Raw genomic sequence first — 17600 nt, 5'->3', positions numbered from 1 at the left:
ATTGCTTTCCTTTGGGTAATAAAAGTTGAGGATATGATCCAGGGCTGCAGCGGTAGGGGAAGAGAGGGCTTTGAAACAAAGACACAGGACTAAGTGGGTACTTAATGGTGTCAGGTGAGCTCGAGAGAACAACGTTGGATGGCTCCTGGTCTCCTGAGTGGCTGGGTATACGAGCAGTGGTCACCAGGTGAAATAGACCAGAGCAGGAACAGCTTAGGTGGTGGCTTTTGTTGCTTGGGTTTTGTTTTCATGAAAGAGATGGTACTCCAACTGGTCCTTGCGATTGATCGAAGAGGAGTGGGGAGGGGTGTCCAAGTGCAGCAGACAGCCCCAGTGAATCACAGGGGAAGGAAAGCATTAGAGGCTCCAGAGGAGTGAGTGGACTAGTTTGACCAGGCAGAGGATCAGGAAGGGAATAAATCTAGAAATGTATGCCAGGGTCAGGTGGTGGGCTTCCAGGCAGTGTCAAGAGCTGATCCCAGAAAATTACTCTGCTTGGCTGGGGGAGCTCCAAAGATGGATGGGTCTTGAGGCTGCTGAGATATTGAGGTGGTCTCAACCCCTTGAGTGCCTGGACTGCAGCTTTATTTGATGTGGCCAGCACATGGTTGGTGCTTAGTTTATGCTGGGGGTGGGGGAGAGGAAGGAATGACAGAGGCTTGGGGTTAGAAGGGAGTGCAGAAGTGACTGGATCCAGCCACTTATCAAAGAGACGATTATGACAGAGGACGGATTTGCAGGAGAGGGAATAACTCAGAACAACCCACTGGCAAGGCTAATGTTACCATGAACAGAAACAAAGAGGCAGGGAAGAGGGGTGATTTGGAGGGAAAAGATGAGGTTGGGTTTAGAGATGCCAAGTTCAAGATAATTGTGTGGTCTGAGTCCATCTAGGCAAAAGGTATCAAGGGCCTGAACAAGGAAGGACAGGGGCGGAGAGATGAGGGCAGAGTTAGAAAAATAAATATCTCAGATGTAAAACAGGCAGATGTAAAATAGGTGTGGGGGGTGGAGAGAGGTGGCTTGGGGACAGGTGTATGAGCCACCAAATGATGTAGTTCAGAGGCAGGAGGAGGTTTGAAGAGGGGATGAGGACAGGGAGAGAGGACGTGAAAATGTTTGCTGCCAGCAGGTAGGGAGGTCAGGGAGACACACAGGTTTGCCTTGATTTTATTGAGGAAGTTGGGGACAGGATCTCTGCTGAGAGTCATGGGGTGGGACCCAACTAAGGTTCAGCTTGCTAGTGAACAAATCGAGGGGCCAGCCGCTTGGTCCAGGATCATGTATGCAGATTATTGGTGAGTGAGCAGGGACCTCAAACGAGGTGGTACATGTTCCACCCAGGTGGCAGTGGTCAATCTGGCTGGTATAACCAAACTTTAGCCCAATAGAAATGGCATCAAAGATGTGGGGAAATTTGAGTTTTGCTCTCTAACTACTTGTGAAATCATACATTGAATGTTATCACTGTTACTATATATGTTAAAGTTCACGATAAGAAAAAAAATCAGTTGAGTGGAAAAGAAAAAAAGATGTGGGGAAGGATTGAGGGACCATGAAGCAGAACTGCTGGGCGCTGAAGCAGGTGGTGGTATCCCCACTACTGTACAGACAGGAAACTAACTGACGCTCAGAGGAGGGAGTGACTTACCCAGAAAAGTTCAGCTGATTAGCGGAAGAATTAGTATTGGAGCTCAGGTCTCCCTGACTCCAGAGCCTGTGGGGATTTCCTGCTCTGCCATTTTGCTTCGCAGTTCTGGGCAAGAGCCCTGGAGTGGCATGGACCAGCCAGAAAAAAAGCCCAGACTCTTAGCAAAACCATGGAGCTGAGCAGGTCCCCCTAACTTCAGGCCCATGGAGATGCTGGCCTGCACCTGATCAGCTTCTCCCTCAGCCTTCTCTACCTGGCCCATATGGAATTGCCAGGACTTGGCTGGAGCTGCCCCAGCTCAGTGTCTTTCCCCTCCCTAGGCCGTGGGAAGGGGAGTGGAAGCAAGTGTGTACTGTGTAAACTGTTCACCTCCCGTAGCTGGTATAATTGGGTCAGGTGGTGCGTTCAGCTTTTTTCTGGCACCACAGCCTTTCCTGGGTGACCTTATATTCCTAAGACTTACCTTGAAGAACGCGGAATTTGACATCTGGAAAGGACCTTAGAGATAATTGAGCTCAAGTCCCGTCATATGATGTCTGAAGTGATGAGTTGAGCCTGAGGATATATTTGACTGTGCTAGTTTTGTTCTGGTTCAAGCAGTTTAGAAAGTGTGCTCTGTGACTATAAAATGAGACCTATTCTTGCATGCCTTATGGAAGCCAGTCTTGCTGCTTCATGTATGTGTTCACACATTTCCCTTATACATGTAATAGGTTGAGCTACAGATGTTGACAGCTTTGCTGAAGTCACACAGACAACCGGGATTCTTTGAAATAGTGCGAGAGAGCTGAAAACCTCAGGGATCATGCAAGTAGGATTTCTTCAGGATATGTCTAGTTCCCAGAAACATTTCCAAATCAGTGGAAATCATTTTGCTAAACTCAAAGTTTCCCTCCCTGCCCCCTGCAATGAACTCTGGTTTTTGGGGTAGTGCTTATTGATGATCCTAAAAAAAGTAAGATCCTGAATGAGTTAATAGATGTCAGGACAAACTTCTAGTTATGCTTCCTTAACATAAAAGAAATATAACAAATAAACATGATTCTGGGTGAGTCTGAAACCTGGTATCTTCCTTTTCAACTGTGTGCCCTGTGTGACACATCTACTGTCTGCCAGGCACCCTGGGTCTGACTGGGGACCCTGGGATGACCCTAAAGTTCTTCAAGGCTCTTGCCGGTTGCATTTGCGGAAAGCATTTCATTACAAGTCAGAGTGATCAGAGCAGTAATCTGGGAACTAGAACAACCCATTGTTGTGGAGGAAAGTAACTTTTTAAAGACAGTAGAGAGGTGAGGGAGAGAGAGTGGAACAAAGGCACCGAAATAAGAAGGTCTGTGGCATGTTTGAGAGAAGCTAATATGAGGGGTTTTGGGGGGCAGGGGGAAAGGAGGCTAGAGAAGCACATGGGGGCTCAGTAGCTCAGGGCCTTTTGTTTCTTCCTTGGGAGACTGCTCTCTAGTGAGTTCCTGAGGGCTGGCCTCTTCACTTTTTCACAGGGCAACTGTGAGTAAAATAATATGGCCTCTGGGCCTGGTATGTGGTGAGGCCACTGACAGGGAAAACTGGCTGGAAGGACCGGCTTGATGGGGCTGAACATGTTGAGAGTTGTCTGCAGGACCTCTTGGGGGAGAGAGGTGCTGAGGGGGCGGTGACGAGGGGCTGGCCAGCTGAGAGAGGGGCAGGGGCAGCTTGGGGCGTCATTGGTTGTTGGGAGGAGGTGAAGGCCTGGTTGTGGTTGGATCTGGTGGGGACAGAAGCTGGTGTGGTCCACACTTAGCAGTGTGGACAGGGTCAGGGGAAGGGACCTGGCGATCAGAGCAGAGTGGCCCCAGATGAAGCACGGTGCTGTGGGATTTGCTTCCTCTGTTGTTGGCAGTTCACCATGTTTCAGGAAGGAGGCCAGCAGGTGTGTCAGCAAGAGCCAGCATGGTGTGGAAAGGGGCTGCAATTTTTAAAATTCACTTTTTGATTTGCACCTGGTAAAATTCACTCTTTTTGTGTGTGTAGTTTGTTCTAGTTTTGTCAAATGCATAGAGCCATGAAACCACCACTACAAGCAAGATAAACTAAACAACTCCATCTCCCAAAAAATGAAAAATTCCTCATGCCACCACTGGATAGTCAGCCCTTCCCCTCACTCTCTATCCGTGTCAACCACTGATCTGTTCTCTGCCTCTGTGGTTTTGCTTTTCGCAGAACGTCATATAAATGGAGTCATACGGTCGGTGGCCTTTTGAGTCTGGTTTCTTTCACTTGGCAAAATGTATTTGAGATTCATCCAAGTTTCATGAAATCGGTAGTACCTTTTTATTGCTGAGTAGTATTCCATTGTATGGTATACCACAGTTTATCCCTTAACAGGTTGAAGGATATTTGAATTGTTCCAGTTTGTGGGCGTTTATAAATCTGCTATAAACAGGTTTTTGTGTGAACATAAGCTTTTGGTTCTCTTTGGTAAATGCTAGGTGTGGGATTGCTGGGTCATATGGTAAGTATATGTTTAACTGTAAGATGCTGCCAGTTTGTTTTCCAAAGTGGCTATAACATTTTTGCTTTCCCATCAGCAATGTGTGAAAGTTCTGGCTTCGCCACATCCTTACCAGTGCTTGGTTTTGTCTGTGTTTTTTTTTTTGTTTTTTGATTTGGGCTCAGCCATTCTAAGAAGTGGATGATCGTATGTTGTGATTTCAATTTGCATTTCCCTAATGGCTGATAATGTTGGGCATCTTTTCGTATATTTATTTGCAATTCACGTGTCTTCTTTGATACAGTGCTTGTTTGAATCTTTTGACATTTTTTAAGTTGGGTTAAGAGGTTTGTTTTTTGTTGTTGCTCATTTTTAATATATTCTGGATACAAGTCCGTTTTCAGATATGTGATTTGCAAATATTTTCTTCCAATCTGTGGCTTTTAATTCTCTTTAGTTCTCGAAATGTCTTTGGCAGAGCAAAAGTTTTTAATTTTGATGATGTCCAGTTTATCAGTTTTTTGTTTTAATGGATCAGGCTTCTGACATCATTTCTAAGAAATTTTTGCCTAATTCAATGTCTCAAAGATTTTTCGCCTGGATATTTTGTACTTTTTCATTTTAGAACAGGGGTTGGCAAACTTTTTCTGTAAAAGGCCAGATGGTAAATATTTTAGGTTTTGCAGCCATTCGGTCTCTGTTACACTATTCAACTCTGTCACTGTAGTCCAGAAACAGCCATAGATAACACATAAACAAATGAGAGTGGCTGTGACTCCAGTAAAATTTTATTTATATAAATAGGTGGCGGGCTGAATTTGGCTCACGGATTATAGTTTGCTGGCTTTCGTTTTTAAAAGGTTCACTTTTTACTAAGCACAGAGGGCACCCCATTCTGGATAAGATTGGGGTAGTCACTGTCCAACTCATCATTCATGAGAGCAAGACAAGGGAGAAGACAGAAGAGTAGATGCTTAACTGTTAAAAAAAAAAAAAAGGTGAAAAAAGAAAAAAAAAGGAGGGAAGAAGAGAACACAAACTTTAGCATGTGTTTTAGTTTTCAGAGTTACTTCACACTTTGGTACAGGCCTCAGCAAGTATTTTTGTTGGTTTGATTTTAGTTAATGATTTTGAAATTTCGTGGTCACAGACGACTGGTTGAACAGATTCATGGAGTGTTTCATGATTAAACTCTTAATGTTGGTCATCTTGGGCTTTTTTCTGAAAACTGGTATTTATTTAGCCCCCCCCCCCCATTAATGTGTATTTAGATTTATGCTCAGTGTTTTTTACTTTTAAAAGCCATGGGGTTGTGTATTTCTTGCACATATTTCCCTGCACATGTATGTGATTATTTATTTCTATGGAACACATTCCTATAGTACTGAGTCAAATGGTTGTGTTCACATTAAAAATTTTGATAGGCATTGCCAAGTTATCCCCCGAAAAGGTTGTATTCTCTCACATTTGTTATCAGTGGTGTGTGGGGATGGTTTTCTCCTTTGCCCTTACCTGCACTGGATTTTATCCACCCTTAATTTTATTCTGTCAGATAGGCAGAAAGTGGCATCTTGTTTTATGTACATTTTCCTCATTACTTGTGAACTTGAGTTTTTTTTTCAAATGATTTTATTCAGCATTTGAATTGTTGGCATCTTTACATTGCAGCTCATAACCATTGTCTGCTTCTCTGTGGTGATATGTCAATTTCAAATGAATCTGCAGGTGCTCTGAATCAGGTTTTCTTAACTTCAACAGTACTGACATCTTGAGCCGGATAGTTCTGTGTCATGGGAGGCTGTCCAGTGCTTTGTTAGGATAATTAGCAGTATCCTTGGCCTCTACCTACTAGATGTCAGTGTCACGCTAGTGACAACCAAAAATGTCTCCAGACACTGCCCAAGGTCCCCAAGAAACAGAATTGCCCCAGTGAGAACCACTGATCTAAATAATACTGAGCAACTCTTGTCCCCCAGGATGCTGCTTGTCTTTTAACATTGCTTATGATGACTTTTGCCATACAGAAGCTCTTAATTTTTTGAAGTCAAACTTCCCAATCTTTTCTTTTATGGCTTTTGATGCTAACCTACTTTATAAAGAACAGGGGGCATAGAACACTTCCAAATAAGTAAGAGAAATGTTAAGACATTATACATACGTTGTCTGTGGACTGAAGCAAGTTAGAGAGTAGAAAGGTAGAGATGACCTGAAACATTTCCAAAAGGAAAAAAGAAGCCATACCTAATTACTCTCAGCATTTATTCCAGAGGTAGGTGTGAAACCTCTGAAGAAGAGATGTGTTCGTGTGTTTATGGAACCTCCGGCAAGGCTATTTTTGAAGAAAGCTGAGTGCTCCTGACACTGGCACTGGGTTTTCAAGCATCAAAAGAGAGCAGTAGGGGACAGTGATCTGGAGAAAGGGGTGGGTGGACTGCCTGCTGAGACCTCCAAGCTGGTGGTGGAAGGAACTCTTTCTTGGGGATGGCATATTGGATCCGCGGGGGTAAAGTGCCTGCACAGTTAGAGGCAGGGGAGGGGCAGGCAGGTGGATGGGGCCCTTAGACCAGGCAGCACCCATGAGCAACCTCAGTGTCAGGTGTACTTTGAGACTCGCAGTCTTGGTGCTCTCAGCTGCACTGATCCAGACTCTTCTCTGAAGCCATTGCTGTACTCTGAGGCTAGTAACTACAAAGTAAAGACTTCTGCAGGCCACTCAGGGAATCCCAAAGTTGTGAAAATCCAGCTCCCCAAACTGGAAGAAATATCCTAGCCTCTTTCCCAGCTCAGTTGCCACATCTTTTGGAATAAAGGGGCACAAAAGATTGGGTGGGACAGCAACTGCCTGCTGGCTAGACGACACCCAGGGTGTCTAGGATAGGTGTGCTAGGGCACACTCTGCTGGCTCCTTAATATCCAGCTGAATTCAGTAGTGGGTGTGGTGATGAGATAAAGCCATAAGAAAGGTTTGGAAAACCCTTGAGAGACAACCTAAGCCCTTTTACAGAAACATTGGTGCTGGAATTGTTTGTAGGTGTCTGTGAAGCCCTCTTAGTGAAAGCAGTTGAACTTGTAGTTTTGAAAACTTTCTAAGTGTAAATGCAGCTATTAATTTGCCTTCATATACTGCAATATGAGCGCTTAGAATTTACTTGTTTTTTTTTTCTTTGCAGATATAAAAAAAAAATACAATGTCTAATGGTTATGAAGACCACATGGCTGAAGACTGCAGGGATGATATCGGGAGAACGAATTTGATTGTCAACTACCTCCCTCAGAACATGACCCAGGATGAGCTACGAAGTTTGTTCAGCAGTATTGGCGAAGTTGAATCTGCAAAACTTATTCGGGATAAAGTAGCAGGTAAAGAAACTGAGACGATCTTGTATAAAGAGTGTTTGTGACCTTCCCACTGAGCAGTGTGTTCTTGGTATGGTCAGCCTTTCAACTCTGAGCCTAAGGGTCCCCATCCTTCCAGTGGGAGCAATGGTTCTTGCATCAGAGGGGTTTTGCAGACAGCCTGGAACCTACATGGTAAAATCCTGTGTATGCACTCTGCTTTCTGAGAGCATGGTTTCGGGGACTCTGGAGAAGCGATGGAAAGACCAGGTGCTGCAAAGCACCTCTTACTTTCTTTTCTCCCCTGAAGGACCATTGTTTTGAGGATCTCTAATCTTCCTCTTCCTTTTGTCTCTGCTTTGGCAGATGGGCTGTCCTCTGAGGGCTGTGGGACTCTGATTCCCTATACTGAAAACTGTTTAAAAAGTAAAACCATTTTATTATGGAAAATTTCAAGTGTACATAAAAACAGAATAAGGTATTGAACCCTATGTGCCCCTCATCATGCTTAAATGTCAACATTTGGCCGGTAATGTGAAGATACCTGTCCCTAGGATTCCCCTATAGCTGATGTCCGACTGCTGGGTAGAGCTACTGCTGTACAGGAATTAGCTCATCGGCTAGGGGCATTGGCCCCAAAATCCTTTTAATTTTAAGGCCCCTTCCAACTCTGAGATTTTGGAATTTAATAAATGTCTTCCAAATAGAAACTTTAGATAACATACAGAATTGAACAGTGTTAGCATGTTCTAGAAGCCACTCTCTCTGGAGACCTTCCTAAATGAGAGAGTCCTTGTTCAGGGGGTTTTAAAAATTCTCTGTACTGCTAACAAGTCTTGCCTTTCTCCTTTTACATTTGAAGGACTTTTCAGCCCCATAACATTTCTGAGCTCTAAGAATGGGATTTTGCAAGCATTCTCAGGTACCCGATTTCTTTGTCTATTCCTTTGTTGTGGTTTCCAAAGGAATGTTAGCTATGTTAATAGAAACACCTAGATTTGGCAAGTTCGGTCTGGAGTAAACTGGTTTTGAGAGCTAGTGAAAGCAGCAAAAGTGTATTTTGGAAATTATTTCAGCTCAGAACTTGTCTTTGGGAATAGTATAATGTGCTAAAAGCTCAGGAGTTGTGGTGTAGTTGGACCTGGGCTCAGATTTCAGCTCAGCCTCTTGCTTAGTACTTTACTTTGAATGAAAGTAGCTTTGTGGAAAGACTTCCACGTTATCACTTTTCTTCTGCCACCAAAGTGTGAAAATTTCCTCAAGGGCCAGTCCCTCGCCATGGCCTTCAATTTCACTGCCCTTTTGTCCTTTTATTATACCACTCTGGCAGAACCCTAGTCGGTGGTGAAGCTGGTGGATCTGTGGAACTTTCAGTCTCTGGCATCCAAGCAGACAGCACCCTGTCAAATAACATCCCTAACCTAGCTTAATTCAACTCGAGCTTTCCCTACTCTGCACAACAGCTATTGCAATGCAGTTTCCCTCCTGAGGTCTCTGACCACCCCCTTCTCTTGCAAGCTGATGACTGCTTCCTGTGTCACAGCAAAAATAACAGCCATCTCTGCCCTGGCTCCCTTCCCTGGAATCCCCTCCCCAGGAACCTGAGGCTGCTGAGTACTCACTGTCTTAGCTCTCTCCAGGACTGCCCCATCAGCATTCAAACATGCCCTAGTCTTTACTGTCTTTTAAAGAATCCTCTCAGGGTTCCATGGCTTTCTCTAGCTCCATGTTTCTCTACCTCAGTGCTGTGGGTATTTGGGGCTGGATAACTCTTGAGGGGTGCGTCCTGTGTATTATAGCATGTTCAACAGCATCCCTGGCCTCTGCCCGCTCAATGCCCGTAGCACCTCCTGAGTTGTAACAACCAGAAATGTTCCCAACATTGCCAGGTATCCCCTAAGGGGCAGAATCACCCCTGGTGAGAACCCTGCTCTAGCTGTTGCCCATCCTCTTTTCCCATTCACAGAGCTATCAGATTCACTGTCTTCACTTCCTTCCAGAAGCATCCTCTTCCCTTGGCTTCCATGAACCATCTGAACCACCTGGCTTTCTTCCTACCCTTGAGGCCACTCTGACACTCTCACAGTTCCTTCTTATTCCCCTGGAGGCTTAGGGTGAGCAGAGTCATTCTCAGCTTAATTTTACCATCAGTTTCTCATCTCTCTAAACCAGAAAGTTCTCCTGAGCACCAAACCCCTCAACACTTCAAATTCAGTGTATTTTCCAAAACTGGCCTTGCAGTCTCCCTGTGCGCATGCTTCTTGTTTCCTAGTGTCCGCATCTCCCCACATGGCACCACTGTCCCCTCAATGGCCCTGGTCAGAAATTTGAGTGACTTTGGACGTGTATCCCTGGCCTTTGTCCTTCTGGATGCTTCTTCAGTCCATCGCCTTTCCTCATTTCCCCTGCTACCACAGTCTCTTACCTACACTGCTGCACTTGCCTCTTACCTAGCTACCCTGCTCCCAGTCTTGCTCCCTCCAGACTGTTCTTCTCACTGCAAGAGAGATCTTTCAACAGTTCAAGTATGTCCCTGTCACCTGCTTTAAGACCCTCAGTTTCTTGGCCTTGTTTGCTTTCAGATGCCTTCCCTCTCCCAGCTCAGCACTTAGGTGCTCCTTTTCTGGGTCCTGTAACAAGCTGGGCAGTCTGCAGCATGGGACTTCCACAACTGCACTGAAACAGGAATTTTCTTGTTCAATAGATCGATATATTTTTTGGAGGCAGGGACCTTATTAGTCTCTGCATCCCTAGACAGCCACAGTCAGTGTTTGTTGAATAAATGAATGAATGAAAGGCTCTAGGGATAGGGGGAGAAAGATCAGCCTGGAAGTTCATTGATTCGGCATATATTTTTATTGAGTGCCAACACAAGCTGGGCACTGGTGACTGGGGAAGAAGGGATGAGGTGGTGGCTGGGGGTGTCGGGAGTGCTTCAGGTCTGGGGTGATGTCCCTGCTTCAAGAGTCAGAGTGTTTCTGGCCGGCCAGCCTGCTCCTTGGGCATGGAGGACATGGTGTTGGTTGCTGACTGCTTACCAATCCATTGGGAAACACTGGCTAGATGATGCCACTGGGCATCCAGCTGAGCCACACAGCACCCTCTTTTGCAGCTCTTCCCTCCTCTTTGCCCTGGCATCTGGTCTCTGCAAAGGGCCATTTGGCTTAGGGGGCTCAGGAGTCAGCCCTCTTCCCCCCTGAACTGTCTACTAGCCACTTGGTTCCAAGCCCTCAGCCCATTCACTGGACTTTGTCTTTTTACCACAGAACTTTGGTCAGGATAAAGCCCACACTCCTGACTCCGCCTCCCAAGGACCTGTTCACTTCACCCCCAGCCACTCCGCCCCTGACACATCCTCCTTTTGGGTGGACTGAGCTACTTGCCATTTCCCAAACACGTCCTGTTCTTGCCCTCTGACAGTGTTTACTGTGTGCCCTCTGCCAGAATCCCTGTGTGAGACAAACAGGAAAAAAAGTAATTTACCCTAAGATCACTACTGTTCACTTGTTGGTGCCTATTCCTTCCAGATTTTTTTCTTTCCCTTTTCCTGGTGGTAAGCAGTTGTGTACTTGTACAAAAATGGGCTCCTACCACTCAAGCTGTTGGGTTGGCTTTTCTGCTGTATCTGTGAACATTTTTCCTTGTCATTAAATGTAGTGCTATCCCAGCATCACCAGGGGGTACAGAGTATTCTGTGGCTTGGATGAACGCAGTTTACAACAGCCCTGGAGACAGGTTGTTTCCAGTTTTCCATATCATAAGCCACACTGAGGTAAATATGCTAGCACTCATCTTTGCTTACTGATTATTTCCATAGAGTGTCTTCCTAGAAGTGAAACAGGAGTATGGGCCTTCTAAAAAGCTTTTTCGCTTATTTTTAATTTTTATTGAGGGAATGTGTGTGTGTGTGTATTACAAAATTTCCCATTTTGACCACTTTTAAATGTCCATTCCATGACAATAAGCACAATATGGTGCTTCTGTTACCAAAACCTTTCCATCAGCCCAAACATAAACTCCACACCCATTAAGCAATAACTCGTCATTCCCTCTGCCCTCAGCCACTGGTAAGCTCTAGTCTACTTTTTGTCTCTGTGAATTTGCTTATTCCAGATATTGCATAGAAGTAAAATCATACAGTGCGTGTCCTTCTGTGACTTTCTAAGAGCTCTTGATACATTTTGCCCACTTATTCTCTGAAGAGGGTCTCCAGTTTTAACACTTCTGCCCTGGCCCCAGCCATCCCATGGGCTGGAAGTGATTTCTCATCATTGCCAGTCTAAGTAAAAATTAACGTCTGATCATTGTTGTAATTTACCTTTTTAAAGTGACTAGTAGCCTTTGGGTCAGGGAATAAAGAACTCTTTTCAGACTTTGCCCTTTCCATAGGCATCAAGGTATAAAAATAAAAAGCAAAGTATTTGGGTTTAGATAGTTTTGAATTCTTTTTTCCATGTCTGCTAGTTGTGTGGACTTGGACAAGTTTTCTCCCCTTTCTGAACCTGTTTCCTCATTTGAAAAAAATGGGGATAATATTAATAACTGCTATCTCATAGGATTATGGTAAAGAATAAAGGAAATAAAGGCAAAAAATAAAAAGTGACTTAGTGGAGCTGATTCTTGTTTGCATATATTTATTGGCTGTTTGTGCATCTTCTCTTGTGAAATACCTTTTTTGTCCTTTGTGCATTTTTTTCTTTGGGTTGTTTGCTGTGTCTTATTTATTGCCTGATTCACTCAATGCCTCCCTCCCACACCAAGGCCCTATTTCTCTCTCTCAGTGAAGTCTTCCCTTGAGCACCGTAGTTTTTTATAGAAAGAACTCACCTCTACCTACCCTCTCACATGGCAGAGGAGGGCCTTGTTCACAGGGCTCTCACCTCCCTCAGCTGTGCATGGCAAGTAATTTTGAGCCTTTTCCAGTTCAGAGAAGCACAAAGGGATTAAAACATTATGTCTGATTGATTTTGTCTGTGACAGTATTGAGAGAAAAACGTGTTTAGAAATGCATTTGACTGTGTTTGCCCAAGGGGGTGCCTGACTGGTCATAAATAATGCAGCAGCTCTCAGACCTGCACCTGGGGACATGGAGAAATGCAGGTCTCCGGCCCTACCCAGACCAACCAGATCTGCAGCTGTGGAGTTCAGGATTGAATCTGCGTTTAAACCTGCCTGGAGGTGCTGATGCCTGGAGCATCAAAGAACTGGAGCCAACAACCACCACCCTGTGGCCAGGAGGGGGCGTGCTTCCCGTAATGTGGAGAAGTGAGAGCTGGGGGAAGCCTGGCCTCTGGGACATGGCTAGGCTTCGGGCCAGGGTTTATTCCTTCTTTATCTTTCTCTTTGCTCTTTCTCCCTGGTCATCCCCCACCACCACCACCACCATTTTTTCTCTATTTCCCCTCCTTCCCTTCTTTCCCTCATCCCCCCTCCTCCCTTATCTCCCATCTCAGGGGTTTTTTGTTTCCCCACACAGACCCTCCTTCAGCCCACAGCAGCCAATGCAGGATCTGTCCCAAGTCAGTCTCCTTCAGGGCTTATCTCCCACCTCTAAAGGGAGGGGGCATAGCACCTGACCTGCCTTCATGCTCTAGCTTTAGCCGGCTCTTTGCCTCTAGTGAGCAAGGGAAGCATCTGTGAGGAGCTTGGAAATGTGGAGTCCCACGCCCTCCCTGACACCCTGAGGCCTGGGCAGTCTGAGTGGGTCCCTAAGGAGCTGCATCCTTTACTTGCTCTTAGTCCTGGTGCAGGTGGCTTGTGGGTTCTGCTTTGAGCAATAGTCACTTAGGGGCTGCTTTCCCTCCTCCCATTGGGACCACCAGGAAGTGAGGGACTTCCACACAGTGTCCATTCAGAGTGGCCCCTTTGGGGCCAGGGCTTGGCTGCGTTCACTATGGAGGCACCTGGCTCAATGCCGCCATCTTGCCCCCCAGTTCTGATTTAATTCCTCTCGGTGTGGCATGGCTGTTGATAGGTTTAAAAAGCTCCCCATGTGCTTCTAACAAGCAGCCAAGGTTTAGAACTATGGGTTTATAGTGAGGGAATGAGAAACACTGTACAGGTACAGGGAGGGTGAAACCAGTGGCAGGACCACTTTGTTCTTACCCCACCTGCCCTCCCGCCACCGGGAGCTGCTCCCTAACTGCTTTGGGGAGCTCTAGACCCTTCTGGAACAGCCTCTCCCCTCACTCCCTCTGCATCACCCACCTGCAGGTCCTCTTGGGTCTTCCTTCTGCGGCCCTACCCTGGTACAGTTGCCTTCATCTCACACCTGGACTAGCTCACAGGCTCCCACTGGTTTCTGCATGGGCCTCTGCCTGGAGGCAACCCACTCTCCACAGAGTAGCCCCTGGGGTTTTCAGAGGTGAACATCTGCAGCCACCTCCCAGAGCATTCTCCTGGGTATGTTTTGCTCCAGCCATGCTGGCCTTCTCCTTTCCTGGAACACACCAAAGTCAGCTCCACCTCAGAGACTTGGTGCTGGCTTTGCCCTCTGGAATGCCCTCTCTGAGCCACCTGAGGTCTGGGTTCAAATAGCATCTCCTCAGGGGACCCCCCTCCCCCCAATTGCCCTAACACAGGCCCATCTTCTTATTCTTTCTCAAAGCACAAAGTTGCTTCTCTTGCAGCATTCATACACTGGCTCCAGTGCAGAAGTTCTTGCTGCTTTATTGTTCATCCTGCCCTAATCCTGGGGTGTGAGTTTCGATAAGGCAGGAACTGCCCCGTGTCATGATCCTTGTTGATCCCCCAGACCTAGCACAATCTAACATGTAGTGGGTGCTCAGAAGAGCAACACTGGGGAAAGAGGCGATGGCTGTGTGAGTGGGTGAATCCCTGGGTGATGGTGGCAGTCGGGTGCATGGTGTTCAAGGAGGTCACCCAGGGAGAGTGTATGGCAGAGAGCCTGTGGAGGGAGCAGTGGAGAGATTGGGGGGGAGGACCTAGAGAGCACATGGGGCTGTTTTCACCTGGTAGAGGAGGAGGAGGCATGGCTAGAAGGTCATTGGGGGCCAATGCTGCCAAGAGCAGAGGGACACACATCCTAAAACTGATAGTGTCCTCCCTGGGGAGGGAGGGGAGAACTGGGAGCTCAGGCTGGGAAGGGGCCATGTTTACAGGCTGAGAGGAACCAGTTGTGGCTGAAGACCTGGGAACAAAGCCTGAGGCACACTGAGGACCTTGTTGAGACCCAAGATCTCAGGTTGGGCTCATTGTCCCAATGGTTGTCTGCTTATCCCTAGCAGTGTTCAGGCCCCTTGGGTACCAGGAGCAAAGCAGACAAAGTCCAGGGTTGGGATTGGCATCGTAGGTGGAACAAACCAACAAGAAGGTGCCAACGTGGACAGCTCCAACCAGAAAGAGGCCCAGGTCCTGGGACCTGGCCATGGTGACAGATGTGGTGGAGAGCAGGTGTTTGGGCCTCGGAAACTCAGTAAGCCTTGAGTTATGGTCAGAAATACAGTCACAGATATTTTGCATTCTCAGATGTAACGTTTGTTGGGACCATTTGCAGTGACCCTCAAGTTCCCACCTTGGAGCTGTTTGTAGTTTTCCAAGCTGTGGTTCAGACTCACACTGAGTGGGCGAGTCTGAATGTTGACAATGGGACAGAAGCCTCGGACTAGAAGCACAGGGGCAGCAGTCTGCTTGGGGAGTCTCTGAAACCCAGGGTGTTTTGCTGGAAATATGGATCTGGAGGGTCAGATTTTGTTTGTGTTTCTTTAAAAAAGAAAGTGGCCTGTGCAGAATAATTCCAAATAATTGATGTAAGTGTTCTGTCCTGAAAGAGGGCACACATGACTGAATGCCTAAAGTGTAGGCTGTGCATGGCGACTTCCTTCAAAAACGAGTGACCTGACAGTGGAGCAGCCCGGAAAACACCCCCTGCCAGGTACTCAGGGTCAGCATCACCAGTCACAAAGCATGTCAGTCGTACATAAACACGAGACGAGAAAGGCCCTTCACCTCTGTGGCCTTGCTCCTAAGAGCCCATTAACATCAGACAGATGGCAGTGGAGGGACGTTCTATAGGATGCCCACCAGTCTTCAAACTGTCAGAGTCATCAAAAACAAGGGAAGTCTGAGGGACTGCCGCAGTCCTGAGAAGCCTAAGGGGACCTGAAGACTAAACATATTGTGGGATCCTGGATGGGCTCCTGGATCAGAAAAAGGATATTAGGGGAAAACTGAAAAAACCTCTGTAAAGTACAGGTTCACAGGATGCAGTCAGTAGCACAGTCTTTTTTAAATTGTAAAAGTAACAATTGCTCATTGCAAATGTATCAGTATTGGTTCATTAATTGTAACAAATGTATCAAGCCAGTGTTACTAATAGGGGGAGCTGGGTGTGGGGTACCTGGGAACTATGTAGTATCTTCACAACTTTTCTGCATATCTAAAACTGTTCCAAAGAGTAAAATTTATTTTAAAAAATGAGAGAAAGAGTGGCAAGTGAGGTTAGGGCTCTCCATGGGTCCAGTGTCTTGTTATCTGTGAGGAAGGTCTGGGTCTTATTTGCAGCTGCACAGCTGGATGAGCTGGCACAGGTGTGAGCCATGAGGACCTCCACTTCCGTGTTGCTCTGTGTTGGGCTTTGGTCCCACTGGCCCTGTGCCCCCCATGCATCTTGCCCATCATATTTGTCTTGGTGCTCCTCGTAGACTGGAGAACTGACACAGTCCTTTGGTGTGGACACAGCTATCTCCAGTGCCCAATGTGGTCCCTGGCATAATGAGGAATGGGGGTATTGATTTCTGGCTCTGGACTGGTCCATTTTCTTTTCTCCTTTTTTAGTGAAATGTTTGACTAGATGCTCTGTAAGTCTCCTGTGAACTCTGACATTCAGCGATGGTTTCTGGTCCTCCTTGGAACCTGGGGGCCTTTCCTCCTGCTATGCGGTGTCCCTCCTGTGGTGTCCAGGTGCTCCTGCCAGTACTATTTCACCAAGAAAGGGTGGGGACCTCCTCCTTGTACCCCTGTTTTTCTCTGACTGCAGAGAACTGTGGTTTTTGCATCCCTTGCAACTCCCCTTGACTTGTAATGTTGACAGTGTGACTGACCATGGAGTCAGGTTCCAGGAGAAGCCCTGGAAATGTGACCAGCCAGGAAGCCAGGGCACAGCCTGCACTGTTAGACTGGGAATTCTCTCTGCTCTGGCTTCTCTTTATGCCCCTGGGCCTCTTCTGCTTACCAGTTGGGGCAAGTTGGCTTTGGATTTGGGAGAGTAAGTGGAACTGGTGCTGTGAACCTTTGCGCCCTGGGAAAGGGAGTGGCTGAGAGATGACCTAGATGCTGACGGCTGATCACCCATCTCATCCCAGGGGACCATGGCCATTTCTCTGGCCCTTCCACTGTCTGTCCTCCTGCTCATGACCCTCCTCCGCCTCCTCACCTACCCAAGCCCACACCAGTAGGACTGGGCACCACGATGCTTTGGAGATTGGTTGTGCAGGCTGCAGGTGGTAGCAGTCTTTCTTTTTAAATCCCGTTTTAGAAGAATTTACAGAAGTTAACATTAGTTAGTTGCAGGGAACGTAAAAAGCTCCCTAAGAAGTGAAACAATGAAAGGGACTATCTATAATCCCATTCCAGAGGTCATTGCTCCTAACTTTTCAGTTTGTTTTCTTCAAGTTTCCTTTTCTCTGGCCAAGTCTTTTTGATCCCAGTGGGATATGTTCATGTTCATTCTATGTCTCTTTCGGCTGGTTTACCAGTGTGCATGTGTTCTCCCACACAGGACACAGCTTGGGCTATGGCTTTGTGAACTACGTGACTGCGAAAGATGCGGAAAGAGCAATAAACACGCTGAATGGCTTGAGACTCCAGTCAAAAACCATTAAGGTAAAGAGGCTTTATCACAATTTCATTCACTCATTGTATTGCATTTGTTCCTGCCCCCAGGAATCTGTACTGAGCCCCAGCCCAGAGAAGCAACCCCCCTTTACTGCACTTACTGCACTGTCACTGTCAAGGTCATGGTTACTGTGTCCACTCCCTGAGGCCTGGTGCTCTGGGTGCCCTCCTGTCTGTTAGAGTGGAGGCATGTCATGTCAGATGCACGTTTGGTGGTGACCATCCCAGGCCTTATGCCAGTGGCTCACGTCCTCCTTGACCCCACTAGGCCATAGGCAGTAGAGTCTCCCA

General features: G+C 46.7%; 1 protein-coding gene across 1 annotated transcript in view; it reads left to right on the top strand.

The window, feature by feature from the left end:
* ELAVL1 (ELAV like RNA binding protein 1) overlaps positions 1–17600 on the top strand; it is a 39874-nt gene that overhangs the window by 3066 nt on the left and 19208 nt on the right. Inside the window, exons 2-3 of the mRNA XM_037824381.1 lie at positions 7289–7478; positions 17194–17297. Of these exons, the coding sequence (XP_037680309.1) occupies positions 7307–7478; positions 17194–17297 (276 nt within the window). The 5' untranslated portion in view covers positions 7289–7306. The remainder of the gene's footprint in view (positions 1–7288; positions 7479–17193; positions 17298–17600) is intronic.

Source organism: Choloepus didactylus, assembly GCF_015220235.1.
Source record: "Choloepus didactylus isolate mChoDid1 chromosome 25 unlocalized genomic scaffold, mChoDid1.pri SUPER_25_unloc2, whole genome shotgun sequence".
Lineage (NCBI taxonomy): Eukaryota > Metazoa > Chordata > Mammalia > Pilosa > Megalonychidae > Choloepus > Choloepus didactylus.
This window is presented reverse-complemented; position numbering and strand designations above follow the sequence as displayed.